Source organism: Charadrius vociferus, unplaced genomic scaffold (assembly GCF_000708025.1).
Source record: "Charadrius vociferus isolate BGI_N301 unplaced genomic scaffold, ASM70802v2 scaffold964, whole genome shotgun sequence".
In the NCBI taxonomy this organism is placed as follows: Eukaryota; Metazoa; Chordata; class Aves; order Charadriiformes; family Charadriidae; genus Charadrius; species Charadrius vociferus.
The window spans coordinates 548365-562489 of NW_009647945.1; the positions used below are offsets into that span (position 1 = coordinate 548365).

The 14125-nt window shown below is 51.2% G+C and overlaps 1 protein-coding gene across 1 annotated transcript in view; it reads left to right on the forward strand.

Annotated features, from left to right (window-relative positions):
- The window catches only part of HYDIN (HYDIN, axonemal central pair apparatus protein), a 161992-nt gene that overhangs the window by 82751 nt on the left and 65116 nt on the right, over positions 1-14125 (forward strand). The window contains exons 19-24 of the mRNA XM_009883265.1: positions 222-460; positions 2820-3075; positions 6458-6601; positions 8312-8455; positions 9333-9701; positions 13126-13144. Of these exons, the coding sequence (XP_009881567.1) occupies positions 222-460; positions 2820-3075; positions 6458-6601; positions 8312-8455; positions 9333-9701; positions 13126-13144 (1171 nt within the window). The remainder of the gene's footprint in view (positions 1-221; positions 461-2819; positions 3076-6457; positions 6602-8311; positions 8456-9332; positions 9702-13125; positions 13145-14125) is intronic.

Sequence of the window (14125 nt, forward strand, 5' to 3'; positions counted from 1 at the left end):
GCATCACTTGGGTTGGCCAAAACAAAGCGAGTCTGTTAAAGGAGGGTAATATACAGGTTGTATAAGCTCTTGCATAGTTGCTGTTTCCAGGCACAACATTTAGGGAAATTAAGCCTTTTTGTTTTTTACCCTCATATCTTCACTCCTTCCTTTTCCCGAACCCCACAGGAGACCCAGGTCCATGGTTTCCATCCTAAGTCAGCGTTTGGCTTGTCTTACAGGCTGGCAAATGCTCACGCTGGAGGATCGAACCCAGTAAAGGAGTCATCCCCCCCGAGGCCGAGCTGTCTGTGACCATCGTAGCAAACTTGGATGACACTGAGAAATTCCAGGACAAGGTGAACGTGTTCATAGAGAACAGCCGTACTTACGTCATCCCCGTCCGGGCTGTTGGCATCGGCACCACCATTGTCACCGACAAACCCTTTGCTCCGGAGCTCATCTTGGGGCCCCACTTCAGGTAGGATATCTCCCAGCTCCCCCTTCTCCCGTGGGCTCGGCAAGGAGGAGTTTTGCTGTGGTCCTTCAGGTTAGTTCTCCTTCAGTGCTCAAGGTCCTGGTTCCGTTTCACCGAAACCACAGGAATTCCTTTAGAAACATTTTATGGCCATTTGAAAGTCATTAGATCCCCTCAAAAGCCACCAAAACGGACACCCGTTGCTAAATTGTCACCCAATTGCCCTTAGTTATAATAAATTTATTTCCTTCCTTTATCAAATAAAGATTTGGAGGAAAACAGCGGGTCCCGGAAGCCTCTGGCTGGAAAACGCTCCATTACAAGTATAAACATATTTCCCTTCGCAGTAACTTTGCTCGCTTTTTTTACTCGCTGCGGAGTATTGTCTCGCAACGGCGGAAAACCTTGGCGGGAGCTCGTTAGCAACTCCTCGACTAAATTACCGGTGCTGGTTTATTCCCCCTCTGCCCGGGAGTTCTGGAGGAGCGGCAGAATTGGTCTCTGCCCTGTATCAGCCCTCCGTTGGCTCGTTTCCCCCGGCTCCCCTGCTCTTTATTAGACGTACTCGCGGGCAAGCGAGGGTGGCTGCAGGACCTGCTCTGGATGGGAGAGGAGGAGATGTCCGCTGAGATTGAGTGGGATAAATTGAGAGCGTTAATTAAACGCTTAGCTCGGAGGAGGAGGATTCGCTGATCCTAAGGCGTGTGTCTGAAACTGGGCACGTTCTTATGCATGGGAGGAAAATAAGCCCTTTCAAAGTGCAGTTTGTCTTGTGTTGGAGACCTCTTGGGACAAGGAGGAGAGTCTTCTCGAGGTGCCTGTTCCTTTCTCTGGCTGCAAAGAGGACTTACAGTGCTCCGATACCTAAATTTTGGGGTAGAAAGAGCAGGTTAATCCTACCTTAAGCATTTAGGTAGATTTGGGGGGATTTAAATATGCACCCCCAAGCCACCCACCTAAGCAGCACCGCGTCAGGGAGGTCGGGGCTGGTCCAGCCTTTCCTGTGCTCTGGGCAGCCACAAACTGGCTACGCAACGCAGGGGACAATGTCAGTGTGGGTCACATCATCGTCCCCTGTCCCCCTTCCTGTCTTAGCCTGCAGGCTCTGGTTGGTGTCACTGCCGTCGCTGTCGGCTGCAGAGCTGCCACCAGCTGACCTGTTTTAGTGGTGGGTTTGGCAGTGTCAGGTTGATGGTTGGACTCAATGATCTTAAAGGTCCCTTCCAACCTAGACTATGACTGACCTGAGGTGGGACCCAAGTAACATCTCGGATGAGTTGGGCTTTCCCAGAGCGTCTACCCAGAGCTGCTCCAGGGTTTTGTCTCTTGCTGTCCGTAACATAAACCATTCCATACTAAACTTCTACGCATCATTTTTTAACGGTCCGTTTCAAAGACTGGTTTGTTTTCTGCTGTCACTTCTGCGTTTAGCTGCTTGTGGCAGACGTGCGTTTTGTCAGCCCCATATTCTGTACCTTTCAAAAAGAAAATCACTGTTCCAGGAACAATTCATTCTCTGGCCACGCTCAGATTTATAGAGGGTAGAATAATTACTCCAGACTAGCCTGCAGTTAGTGTTCCTTTACATGAAGGAATCAATTACCATTGAATATTCATTTTGGTTTATATCTAGCTGTGGTTATTCATCTCTTGATGTCGCTCCGTTCCCTCAGCAGCTGGACCTGGTCTTGCTGCTGCGTTCGTACCGGGGAAACTTCTGTTGGTCCTGTGTCCTCACAGTTATCTTCCTAAAATACAAACCAGCCGCACTGTTGAAGCGAAGGGTGATGTGTTGGGGGCGATGAGAGTTGGATGCTCCTCAAGGGATGGAGGCTCCAGGGGGATAACTGGGGTGCCAGGGCAGGTACGCCACCAGGCAGGCAAGGGGTGCCCAGGTCACCAGATGAGTCTGTACACCCTGCAGGTCCCAAATAGCTTCTTCAGAGGGAAGGTGGCTGAGGCAGCAGCCCCCAAGGGGGAGGTGAAATGGCAGGGAACCTGTTCCTCCATCCATTTGTAGCCGGGACAGAGTAGTGAGACCTGCAGGAAGCACCCCAGAAAAACTCTCCCCAGTATTAAGCACCAAAGGCTGGTGGTGCTCTCTCTGAAGCTACTGAGATCGTGGTGATGTTCTTCACAAAGCTTTTCCTTGCTGTACGCAAACAGACCAGCTGCTGGATGGTGATAAAGTTGGGGGCAACCGAGGTCTGTCTCGTGCTGAAGCTTTGAGCTAGGTCACCCTCCGCGGAGGTGGCCTTATTGCTGAGCGTGCAGTCAGATGAGGCCATGGGGGCGCTGAAGCTGGGTGACCGCTGGGAAATGACAGCTCCCGTGACATTTTCCATCTCCGCTTCTCTTCTAGCTTGGATCCCTGCTGCTACCGCTTCAAGATAACAAACAAAGGGCGACGCACCCATCAGCTCTATTGGACAACGGAAGGTTTTGCCCCGTTTCGCCAGCGTGATCGTCTCCCTGCCATCAGCAACACCAAGGGCAGAGATTCCTCCCAGAGCCCCAAACCCGCCTGCCCCGTGTTTAAGCTTCGACCGCTGAGGATGGAGCTGATGCCAGGCAAGACGATGGAGATGATGCTGGAAGGCTCCTCCAGCACTCCCCAGGTGAGGTCCCCCACGAGCGCTGAGCCTTCCCCCCCATCAGAGCACCTCCGCTGGGACTTCTTCTGCACCCCCTTGACATTCGCCTGAGACGATGAGCGAGTGCTTTCAAGAAACTGGGTTTAATGCCTGCAAGTTACCATGGCAGCACCAGTTGCTTTCCTTGCTGGCCACCATCAGTTGCTAAGGCTTTTTTTTTTGTGTGTGTGTTTCTATAGCTACCATAACCCCAACCTGCTGATACCAAAATATGGGCCAAGGGCAGCATTGCTACTGCAGGTTACGAGGTGTTGCGTGCCAAGGCAGAAAGGAAGGGCAGAGAAAATAAGTTACACTGAGACTAGAACCACAGGCAGAAAGTAAATAAAATAAAAAAAAGCAAAGTAATATATCTGGGGGAAGCGGTGAGTGGAAAAAAAACCACCTGTGAAGGGAGGGAGTGTCTGGGAGCAGCATCATTTTTCCTCTGTAGACAAACATGGGCAGAGGGCTTGTCTAGCGCTGAGTCCTGGAGGAGAAAAACGAACACGATGTGTCAGCTCTAATGATCAGAGTGACGTTCTCTATGTGGGAAACTTCCCAGGGATCATTATAATTGACGGCTTGACTTTTGTCAATATTTCCATAACGGCTCGCTCCTGGTCTCTCAGCCGGCCCCAGTGTCCCAAGGGCAGCCGGGTCTTGTAGCACCCTTGGGTGGCAGCTCAGAGGGGGACATTTCAGCGGGATCACTGGCGGTTCTCCTCCCCGACCCCTTCTTTCCAGGGGAAATCCAACCCTGCAGAAAAGCTGCTGGCTAACCCTGGTGTGCCTTCCCTGGGTCCAGGACCACTGGGCACAGATGTTTAAGTGAACGTGGAATAAATCTGCATTAAGCTCCTGCTTAGTGTTTTGAAAGATGTTTTAAAGGGTTGCCTTGGTGGTAGCTTGAAGAAGACTTGACTACCAGAATCACAGAATGGTTAGAGTTGGAAGGGACCTCTGGAGATCATCTAGTCCAACCCCCTGCCAGAGTAGGGTCACCTACAGCACGTTACACAGGACAGCGTCCAGGCAGGTTTTGAATGTCTCCAGAGTGGGAGACTCCACCACCTCTCTGGGCAGCCTGTGCCAGTGCTCCACTACCCTCAAAGTAAAGAAGTTCCTTCTCATGTTAAGATGGAACTTCCTATGTTCAAGTTTATGCCCATTACCCCTCGTCCTATCACTGGGCGCCACTGAAAAAAGACTACTCCCATCCCCCTGGCATCCTCCCATTAAGTATTTGTAAGTATTAATAAGATCCCCCCTCAATCTTCTTTTCTCTAGACTAAAGAGACCCAAGTCCCTCAGCCTTTCTCCATATGAGAGATGTTCCAATCCCCTAATCATCTTCGTTGCCCTTTGCTGGACCCTCTCCAGCAGTTCCCTGTCCTTCTTGAACTGGGGAGCCCAGAACTGGATGCAGTACTCCAGATGTGGCCTCCCCAGGGCAGAGCAGAGGGGGAGGATGACCTCCCTCCACCTGCTGGCCACACTCTTCTTGATGCACCCCAGGATGCCCTTGGCCTTCTTGGCCACCAGGGCACATTGCTGGCTCATGGTCATCCTGTTGTCCACCAGGACTCCCAGGTCCCTCTCCACAGAGCTGCTCTCCAGGAGGTCAGCCCCCGACCTGTACTGGTGCATGGAGTTATTCCTCCCCAGATGCAGCACCCTACACTTGCCCTTGTTGAATTTCACCAGGTTTCTCTCTGCCCACTCGGTTGACTGCGATGGGACTGTCCCTGTGCAGTTCGGAGCACAAAGCGGGGGGAAAAGGTACCAGAAAGGAAATAAAATGCTCAGGGCACTGGAGAGGATGTCTTGCCAGGAAAACTGAACGGGCATCTATGAGCTCAGCTGTGGCTACCTGGCTCCTGGAGCCAAAGCCAAGACATTGGGGGAGTGGGCTTTCCACTTTCCTTAGGTCTTGAGAACTTGAGTACTCTTCAGGTTGGGCAAGAGGGCAACTGCCTGCATTGCAGGTGCAACACGGGTGATTTTGAAGGCTGTAGGCTCCAAGGAGGAGTCGGGTTGTGGTGTTGTACCAGGGGAAGGGTGAGAAACGAAGGGAGGAATTTGGGGAAGTGAAACCACGAGGAAGCAGAAAAAATGTCTTGAATGTAAGAGCAGCCAGCTTTAGCAGAGGGTTTTCATGTGAAGTGCAAGATACGTATTTCCTGGGGAGATTTCTTTTAAAACCGGCTCTAGGAGAGCACAGAACATCCTAGGAATGAATGATCCCCTCTTTACCTGAAGGCAGGCTGGCTGTTTGGGTTTTTCCCATGGATTCTTTCCACTAAGCTTCCAAGGGAGGGTTTGCTGGCATTGGCCTTTCTGTCACCTGTTTCCCTTAACAGGGTTTGGTTTGGGGTTTTTTTGTTTTGTTTTGTTTTTTTTTAAATCAGTTCCTACAGCTTTTTGTAAGCATTATGCTTAGCAATGGGGCACACCAAAGCAATAACCATTTGGGGCAGGGATTACTGCAGTTGTAGGCAGCACATGGTGCTCAAGTGCCTTTTGTGGATGTTTGGGTGTAGCGTTACCGACGCTTGAGTGCAGAATAAGTAGGATGCTGGAGCCCCTCTGCTAGGAGGACAGGCTGGGAGAGTTGGGGGGCTTCAGCATGGAGAAGAGAAGGCTCCAGGGAGACCTTAAAGCCTCTTCTAGTGCCTAAAGGGGCTCCAGGAGAGCTGGGGAGGGACTTTTTCCAAGGGCATGTAGGGATAGGATGAGGGGGAATGGCTTCAAACTAGACAAAGGTAGATTTAGATGAGATATTAAGAAGAAATTTTTCACTCTGAGGGTGGTGATCCCCTGGGGCAGGTTGCCCCGAGAAGCTGTGGCTGCCCCATCCCTGGAGGTGTTCAAGGCCAGGTTGGACGGGGCTTGGAGCAACCTGGGCTGGTGGGAGGTGTTCCTCTCATGGCAGGGGGGTTGGAACTGGATGATCATCAAGGTCCGTTCCAACCCAAACCATTCTGTCATTCTATGATAAAAGCAGACCGGTGACTGTAACTGTATGGCAGTAATACCCATTGAAGGCCAAGATCCCGTGGCACGGTTTTTGTCCAGGCTATCAAAACCCTTTATGTCGGCGGTTGGGTGGCTAGCGAATGCAGTGTGGTTTTTTTTCTGGCTGATGCTGGGCTAGCAGCCGCCGGGTAGCACTGGCACAGGCTGCCCAGAGAGGTTGTGGAGTCTCCCACCCTGGAGCCATTCCAAACCCTCCTGGACGCCGTCCTGTGCAACCTGTTGTAGGTGACCCTGCTCTGTCAGAGGTGTTGGCCTAGATGATCTCCAGAGGGCCCTTCCAACCCTGACCATCCTGTGATTCTGGGTGACGTGTGACTCTTGCCCGCAGGTGGTGAAGGAGCGGCTGCTGTGCCACGCCATCGTGGGCAGCAAGGCGGGGAAGGCACAGATAATGCAAGTGGACGTCACGTGTGAGTTCGTTGCTCCCGTTCTGCAAATGTCTGCCAGAGAAATCGCTTTCCGGGTGGAGAAGGTAAGTCTCGGGATTCCCTCCTGGTGTTTAATAGCGTGGCTGGTGACCGAAAGCCCGTGGGGTGTGCGTGCTTGTGTTCAGAGGAGGAAATTAAACAGCTCCTCCAAGTCCTTGGGGCTTTGGCTGTTGATTTGAGCAGGACCAAGCTTTGGTGTTAACACCAAGATCGTTATTTTCCTCCTCTGGGGTTGGGGATAGTCTCACCGGTTCTATTGTGCCCCTTGTGATGTGGAGAACAGGATTGAGGAGCTGAGCCGGGGGGCACGGGGGGAGCCGTGTGGGACCCAGGAGATCAGCGCGGGGTTTGCACAGCCACCTGGTGTGCTGGGGCTGCAGGCGGGAGGGCAGATCACGGGAGCTGGGCGATGCTAAACCCCCTCCTCACCCTTCCTCGGGTGCTCTGTAAAGGAAGGGAGGGTGTTTTTAGAGATGGGACTGTTTGGGGTTTTGGGTTTTTTTAACTTCACCAAAGTAAAATTGAGGGGGGATCACGGGCACTTCTAGAGAGACACCAGTTTCTGTCCTCAATATAAAGGGAGGATTTTGAGGATCCTCCAAGGCACGGTGAATTCTGAACACCGATCCTGTAGGGAACCTGAGAAAAACTGAGATTGCTGTCAATTCCTCAGGCTGAGGAAGAAAAAAACGCCATCTCTTGTCTCTCTTCGCCTTCTGTGCTGTCGGTATGGATGCTAGCTCTGTGCATTTCCCAAGGTGTCACCTTCTTCAAAGGACTCACAGACGTCCTTCAGCTGCAGTGGTGATAACAGCAGCGCAAAGCAGGTGCCCTTTAGCCTCTGGATCCCGACTCCTGCATCATCTTTCCTTCTCCCACAAGGTGTCTCAGAAAGAGAAGATATTTCATTATTTAGTTTTGGTGTTTTCAGGTCTCTCCTCCGCTTCCCAGGCTTCCCGAGAAGCACAAAATCCTGTGAGCAGGCAGTTCAGATTTTAATTAGAAGCTTTCCGGCTCTCCCTGATGTCTGCCTGTGGTCCGCTTGATGCCACACGCTCCGATTTATCGAGTGCTACGACACTGCAGCTGGTTGATATCAATACACCCAGAACTAGCTTCCCAAACACCCTCTAGTTTATATAAACAACGCAGGAAGCCCCGAACGATGCATAAACAGGAAGAAATAGCTTAGGCTGAGCTTAGCTTCGAGGCTGCAGATGCCTTCTCGCTGTAGCAGGGGCAGAAGGAGACACGTTGCAAACGAGCCCTCGAGGTTTGTAGCTGGCTGTGTGTGCGTGGAAATGCTCAAAGCTAACCTTGGGCTCCTGCGGGCTCTCCGCTACGGGCCAAATCCTCCTCTGACTATCCTCACTGCTTTCACGAGGCTATTAGAGCTGATACGGTTATAAGAAATTACTGTATGCGAGTGAGAAACGTCTTGGGCCATTCTGCTACAAAACCGGAGACGAACTTTCTGGTTTTGATCCTGTTGAAGCACCTGGCTCCTCTCGGGCTCCGATTCCCTCCTCTGTAGGCGAGACTGTTTCCCTGGCCGCTGGAGGATGCTGTGGCTTCTAAACATGAAACGCATCTGATATACTTAAAGAAAAACCTTCTGGAAGGGGAGAAACTAATAAAAATAGTAAATAGAGATGTATGCGCTTTGGGGGTTGAAAAATGGGAAATGCATCCAAGGGAAGGAGGTCCGTGGCCACTTCAAACTGCTTTTTTTTCCTTGTCTCCTCTTTCTGTAGCAACCCAGTGATGTCCTCACTCTTCAGTACAAGCCTCTCTCTTTAAAAAACATCTCCTCCCTGCCCCTCAGCGTTGTCCTGGCCTTAGAGCAACCCTTCTTAATCTGCGATGCAGACCGGCAGCCCCTGCCTGCCGATGTTCAGGTGAGCAGCCGTGGACCTTCCTGCTGGTGGTGGGGTTTGAGGAGGGAGGGGTGTGGTGGTACCTTTCTGTTTGGGAGGTCCTCCAGTAGAGAAGTTTATTCTTTAGAGTTGGCAGTAGCCTGACCTGAACTAAATCAGATCCAAAATGAGCTGCTGAAGGCAGAGATCATCTGAATTGGAGAAATACATCCCGGGTTTAAGATGTGAGGAGAGGGGAGCAGGCAACTAGGTCTGGGCAAGTCATGTAGTAAAGGTGGTCTCTTGGAAGCCATCCCAGGTCTCAGATCACCTCAAGAGCAGCTTGCCCTCTCCAAGGGCAGCCCTGCTTTCAGGAAGGCTGAGAATGCTCCTCCAGCCTCTGCCTGGCACCTGCCTCGTTATGGGTGGAAGGTGTTGGACGTGGACTCTGCTAAACACGCGGTGTTGTGGGCACGGCCACCGCTTCTGTGCCATGCCAGTGACTACCTCCTGCAAGGCTGAGGCCGCAATGCTGTGTCACTTGTGCTGTGAGGACAAAGGAGTTCCTCTAGGGTCAGGGTAAAAGGCCTCGGCATGCCAGAGTGCCGATTTGGTTGTGCATTTAACATGCGGTCGTTGTGGGTCCGGAGTTCAGTAGAACAACATTTATTTCCCTCTTGTATCGATGCGGAGCACAGAGACGTGAGCCTGAGAGTCTCAGACGAGGGTGTTGTGGTGCTTGTAGCCATGCTCACCCTGTGAAGAAAACAATGAATGAGAAGTCTATGTTGGGGTCACACTTTGAACGTTTACACGTTTCATGCTGTCAGACCTTGGGACTTCATCACACTGGTGATTAATACTTCTTAATTAAGATTAATTAAGATTGATTAATTAAGATGAATACATCTTCTTTCAGCCTGTGAAGCTGGAGATAGGGGAGGAACTTCATCTCTCCATCAGATTTAACCCTGCTTATGAAGAGGATTTGAGTATCCGGGTAGTAGAGAAGGCTCTGAAGATACAATTTCTGGAGCATCCTCATGAGGAGCAGGTCACCGTTCGGGGAGAAGTCTACTTTCCAAATCTCCATATCCAGACCATGGCTGTGGACTTTGGTTGCATCTTGAATGACACTGAAGATGTGCGTTACGTCAAGATGACCAACTGCAGCCCGCTTCTTGTCCAGTACCACTGGGCGTTCCTGACAGACGGTCACGTAAGCCAGATGAGGTATGTTCTCCTTTACCCTCTCCTCGAAGCTTTCCTCCTTCCCAGTGTCCTGTTTGTGCTCTGCAAAGACCAAGGCTGTTTGCCCGGGATCTGACAAACTGCTTGCAACTCTTCCTGGTGGAAATACCACCCAGCAGCTGCCGTTAGGGTAGGTGTTCAGGCAATAGGTGATCTCCACCAATTCGATGCTGGGAAGGAGACAACGTTCTCCAGGGAAGCTGGGGCAGTAAGACGCTACCAACGCTTCTTGCTTAGCCCATAACCTGGAGTCCTGCTTTATTGCTGGAGCTACAAACCCCGCGTTTAGCCACTGGGACAAGCAGGTGTATAACATGACCTCTTTTTCTTCCCTGCCGACCCTGTTTGTTGTCATTTCATCCCAAGAACCTACACAAGCACTGCCACCAGCATGACGTGCTGCTGTCCCAAGTCTCTTGCCGCCGCTTCGCTATAGCCCCCGTACCGGTTCCCCTGGGAAGGAGAGCTGGTGTGGAAAGCTGCTTTCTCAGACCGTGGTGGCCTGGGGCAAACACTACCTTGGGGAAGGGAGTTTCCATCTGTTAAAACCACACGTCACGTTCACGAAACAGCTATTTAGTGTTTTACAGCAAAACGGCAGGTTCTGCTGTGGCTTTGGGTACAGCTGTAGATGTTGGTGGGAGCACTTATCTGAGCATCCCTGGGGAGCACGGCCATCCGAGCGCCGGCCCGTGGTTTCCAAGCCCAAAAGCCATCTCGCAGCGGTGCTGGGGCACATCTGTAAACGCATTTATCGCCGTACTTCCCGCTGCGGCCTCTCCGCGTAGTACAAAAGTCTACCCTGGGCAGTTTTAATTACAGCAGCGAATGGTTTTTCCATAATGCCTTAGGAAACCGAGCAAAGGGAACCAGCGTGCACGGAAGCGCTGCTATTACAAATAACAGAAATCATCAATAAACAGTTTTGTTTAGGGAATTGGGGTCTGGCTCAGAGGAGACGACTTATTGGGAGCTGGAAATTAGCTGTTGCTGGGAGGAGGGCTTGGGGGAGGGAAGACCTGCGCGCTGGGGTTGCCCGTTCACAGCTGGGTCTTACCAAGTAACAGAAGGTCTTTCGTGTGGTCCTACTTGATGCACGGCACCTCCGAGAACAGCCCCTAAAACCCAGGGGAAGAGTCTGCAAAAGCAGAGGGAGGGAGGTGGGCAGGGAAAGGGGAGCGGGGCTGAAAGCTCTGCTTGGAGGGACCATGTCATCTCCTGGTAAATTAGATTAGGGTTTAATTACCAGCTAAAGGGAAAATCTAATTTTGATGATAGAACAATACATATATTTTATAATAACAGAGGAACAGGCACATTACAGCGCAGCCTGTGTGGAATTAATTTCCTCTGGGGCCACTTGTTGGCCGGTTGCCTGTTTATCTTTACTCTTATTTTTATTTATTTATTTATTTATTTTTAGAACCAATTTAGGCTTTTGGAAAATGTGAATGCTGAATCAGTTTTCAGCTTGTAATTACCCCGTCTCCACCTAAATTGGCTTTGCTGGACCTGAGCCTGCAAGGTGCTCCTTCGTCCAGCGCGTGCTGAGTCACCCAACTCTGCGCAGTCGGTAGTCGCGGAGGGTCCTGAGCGTTTGGCTCCAAAGGGGTTGGCACAGCCCCTTTGCTGGCTCGTTAGCGCTGTGGACGTTATGACAGCTCCCTTTTCTGCTCTGCATGTTAATTAAGCAGTAATGTACTCTCTCCGGGTCCCACAGCAGACACCATGTGATCCTCTGTGGCAGAGCTTGGAAATGGAGACGGTCTCTGAGCTATTAACACCTCAAATTGCTCATTAAGAGCCCGGCAGAAGGGCAGCATGTCAGATATTATTTCTGGTCCGCATTAAGCACTGTTGGTATTCTAAATTATCGGATCAAACTAACTCAGTCTGGCATCAAGGGAATCAAACATCAGGTCTCATGAAGGTGAGATCGATAGAATTTAACCATCCATACATCTAACCTTGCTGGAGCCCGTCGTCAGAGACTCCCAGCATCAATCAGACACACATGTTTATTTTGGCCAGGAGAGAAAAATGTTGTTTCTCTGCCTGGACAAGACTCTGGGCACTTAGATCTTTTTTTTCTTTCTTCTCTCTAATTGTTCAACCCACTTCTTCCTCCTTCCTCTTTAGTCACTGCTGCTGCTTTGAGCAGAGCACTCCTACCAGCCAGCAACACGGTCCAGCCTTTGCTGTGTGGTTGGACGTGCCCAACTCCCACCAACTCTCTGGCACTGCAGAGCCATAAATTTCTCATGGTTACTCTTTTTCTAGATCTCCATGGTTAGAGACAGACTGAGAACAGGCACTTCTCACCCCTTGGACCTTTCATAGCTCAAAGTTGAGTTAAGCCTTTGCACCAAAATGATGTTTTCTGCAGCGTTGGAATGGATCTCCTGAATTGCCCAGCAGGAGAATAGTAGATACGGAGCTAAATTCAAACACTTCATCATATTTCTTATTAAGGCTTCATCTTGAAAGACTGATTTGTCCCCCTTTCTAAGGGCACTATCCAGCTCCTCAGCTTTGTTTGAGATTCCCATCAAAAGGAAGACATTAAATCCAGAGGATATACAAGGATTTTCTTAGAGACCTGTGCCAAAGGCTCGTCCCCAAACTTAGCTGTTCTCTGGAGTTTTCATCCTTTATTAAGGACCCTCACCTTGTCATTTACCTTGAGCGTCGCTGCTCCCGCATCACCTCTGTGTCCCCTTCGTGCGAGACATGTTCCCTCCCTGGGATAGAGCTAACGCATGCGGAGCGGTCCACGTGCCGGGATGGATCAGCAGGGAGCTCTGCATCTCCGTGGCAGATGTCAAACCCCCTCCATGTGTTGATCTGACATCTCTGGAGAGCGGGAACTTCTTGGCTACAAATCCAGCGTAATGAATTGCCGGTAGATTCTTTGGGGAAAGGGTTTGTTGAGCTCAACGGGTAGAAAACGACTCTTTCCTTTCCATCCCGGGTTTTCTCTACCGGTTTGTTTTGAACAAACTAGGACCCTTTCTCTTCTCGAGTGGGTCTTTCGATAGCATTTAATAATTCCTGGCGCCTCTGCCCCTCTCTCCTTCCACGTCCCCTGGCAGGCTGCGCCGCAGGGATCCTGCGAGCCACATCCAGCCTTGTTACTGACTGGGGAAAAAAAAACCCCAAAAAACAACAAAAAAAACCCCAACCCAAACCAATTCTGTCTTATATTTGATGGGTTTTTAGCTTTGTTGTTTTTATAACAAGGAAGAAATGGAAAATGCCGACAGTGAAAAACAGGGCAAGGCAAAAATCTGACAGCGGTGCTCTGTCAGCCACCGGAGGGGAGAGGTAACAACGTGAGCAGTGAGAAGACACATCAGAAATGCATATATCCACCGTGGCCCTGCTGCTGGGGAGCCTCAGATGAAGGACAGTAGAGCGTACCCCCTTCTCACCCCCCCACTGCTGTCAGCTCCTTGGGACAGTGCGTGTGGGGCTTCGGGAGCCCCATGGGTGTTACTTTTCCTGCGTAAATCCCGTGGGGAACTTGGAGAAGGAGGGCTGAGTCCCGATGGAAATGCGCTGCTGAACGCATCCTTCAGCTGCGTGGGGTTTGGCAGCAGCGGGGAAGCGGTTTGTTCCACGTGACGGAGAAGTGACCTCTTATTTCTGGGAGATGGAGCGTCTGAGAGCAAGGGCTGGGGGCCGGGCAGGCGTCACCTCTGGGGTGGCAGTCTGGGTGGCGTGAATGGCTCGTGGAGAGGCTCTGTGCTCTGGGACAGAGAGACTGGGGAGCTGCAGCAAGGCAGACTTGGGGAAATTTGACCTGTTCCCCACCCCAGAAAGGATGAAAAGTAAATCCTGAGCGCCAAGGAGGGGTTTAGAGCCAGGAGTAAGCGAGCATGTGGTGTTACCAGGTCTATATTAGAGACATAAACCAGATACTCGTGTGGTACAGTGATGCTTTATCAGGGTGAAGGTTGGTGGTGATGATTTCCTACTTGCAGCATGTCTGTAAGCTTCTCTATCTTGCTGGACAGTCACACTGAAAGAGTTGTGGCTAACGGCTCAATGTCCAAGTGGAGATCGGTTACAAGTGGTGTTCCTCAGGGGTCAGTACTGGGACCGGGGTTGTTCAACGTTACTGTTGGTGACACGGACAGTGGGATTGAGTGCACCCTAAGCAAGTTTGCTGATGATACCAAGCTGTGTGGTGAGGCAGACACGGTAGAGGGGAGAGATACCATCCAGAGGGACCTGGACAGGCGGGCCCAAGCCAACCTCATGAAGTCATCTGCTCTGGGGAGACCCATCTGGAATACTGTGTCCAGCTCTGGAGCCCCCAACATAGGAAAGACATGGACCTGTTGGAGTGGGGTCAGAGGAGGCCACAAAGATGATCAGAGGGCTGGAGCCCCTCTGCTGGGAGGACAGGCTGGGAGAGTTGGGGGGGGTCAGCCTGGAGAAGAGAAGGCGAAAAAGGGG